Here is a 1509-nt window from a genome sequence, read left to right as displayed (position 1 = left end):
TATTTTTTTAAGGGCTTATTTTTTAAGGGCTTATTTTTTATGCCCTTATTTTTTTAAGGGCTTATTTTTTTAAGGTCATAACAGAAATAAGGCCTTATTTCAGTAAGGCCTTAACAGAATTAAGGCCTTATTTCATAATGCCCTTATTTCTGTATGGCTGTAAATATTTAAGGCCTTATTTTAGAAATAAGGGCTTAATTCCAAAAATAAGGGCTTATTTCCAGAAATAAGGCCTTATTTTTTTAAGGGCTTATTTTTGGGATTTTTGACCCTTTGTGCCAAGGATAGAAGGGCTTTAGAGTGTTGCCGTGGGTATGAAATTGATATATCTATTCCGATCACACAAACTGAAACATAAGTCGCATCCCGCGTCTTCTCTCCGCTTCATCCCCTCAGTGCCCCATTCAGAGCCTATCCATTTTGTTTTTCTCGAAGATCCTTGAACATTATCTTTTTCTACAACAGTGAGCTCAGAAGAAGAGGGCTCAAAGCGTTGATTTCAACTACCCCTACCCCTTTCCGGCCTGTCTTTCCTTCCATTTCCGTTTCCTGACGGCCTACGAGTCACGTGACGTTCAATCACAGCAGCTATTGGTCGATAGTTTTTTACGCTGGACTCTAGACATCCAACCAGCGGCACACGCGGGCGCCTGACAGAACGGTGGCGAAAGTTTGTGTGCTGAGCATGGTTGCCAACAGACGACCAGGAACGCTCTCCTGTGTGAGGAAAACAAAAAGAGTGCTGTGAAAAAATTGACGTCTGCTTTATTTTGTGTGTGTTACCAGATGTCTGGACTAGCAGCTGTGTGGGGAGCATCCTGCTTCGTGGTACTGATGATGTTTCTTCGTGGGGTAAGGATTCTTGGTTTTGTAAATTATTTGTTTCTAATCCAGAGATTGTGTGTGTGGGTATGGGTATTTGTGTGCTATGGGAATGTGTCTGTGCATGTGTGTGTGTGTGTGTGTGTGTGTGTGTCTCGGCATTTTACGAGTGCCTGACAATGGAAACATATAAAGAAAGAACGAATGTAATGAAAAAGAAGGAGTGAAGGAATATATAAAATTACAAAGAGAAATAGAAAGATCGGAAATGAGAAACAATAAGAACAGATTTTTATTATCAAGAAAGACGAGAGATTCCCCCTTTTAAACAGTAATAGATCCATTCAATGTGCATGTCAATGTTCTTTACAGGTGTCATGCAATTTGTTGTGTGTGCATGTTGTTAATGTTGTTCAGTGCTGCTGTTGTTTGCTGTTAATGCTGTTATTTCTATTGTTGCTATTTTTTCTTTCGGATTTTCTTTGGTCCTCCTTTGTTTTCTTTTTTTCTATCTTTCTTGTTTTCTTTTTTACTTGGCCAATCGCCGATACATTTATATTTGAATTTTACGGTCAGAGAACTCTCCTTTTTTTGCCTTATATAATTACCTCTTTGTGTACTTTCCTCTTCTTGTGTATTTAAATCGTTAATGATGCGACGAATATTTATCATCGTTGCCAAACTCTG

At 38.8% G+C, this 1509-nt stretch overlaps 1 protein-coding gene across 1 annotated transcript in view; it reads left to right on the top strand.

The window, feature by feature from the left end:
* The first annotated feature begins 267 nt into the window (after positions 1 to 267).
* Positions 268 to 1509, top strand: part of LOC138968759 (delta-like protein B) — a 50948-nt gene continuing 49706 nt past the window's right edge. The window contains exon 1 of the mRNA XM_070341403.1: positions 268 to 852. Within this exon, the coding sequence (XP_070197504.1) occupies positions 787 to 852 (66 nt within the window). The 5' untranslated portion in view covers positions 268 to 786. The remainder of the gene's footprint in view (positions 853 to 1509) is intronic.

The sequence above is a fragment of the Littorina saxatilis genome, linkage group LG6, assembly GCF_037325665.1.
Source record: "Littorina saxatilis isolate snail1 linkage group LG6, US_GU_Lsax_2.0, whole genome shotgun sequence".
In the NCBI taxonomy this organism is placed as follows: Eukaryota; Metazoa; Mollusca; class Gastropoda; order Littorinimorpha; family Littorinidae; genus Littorina; species Littorina saxatilis.
This window is presented reverse-complemented; position numbering and strand designations above follow the sequence as displayed.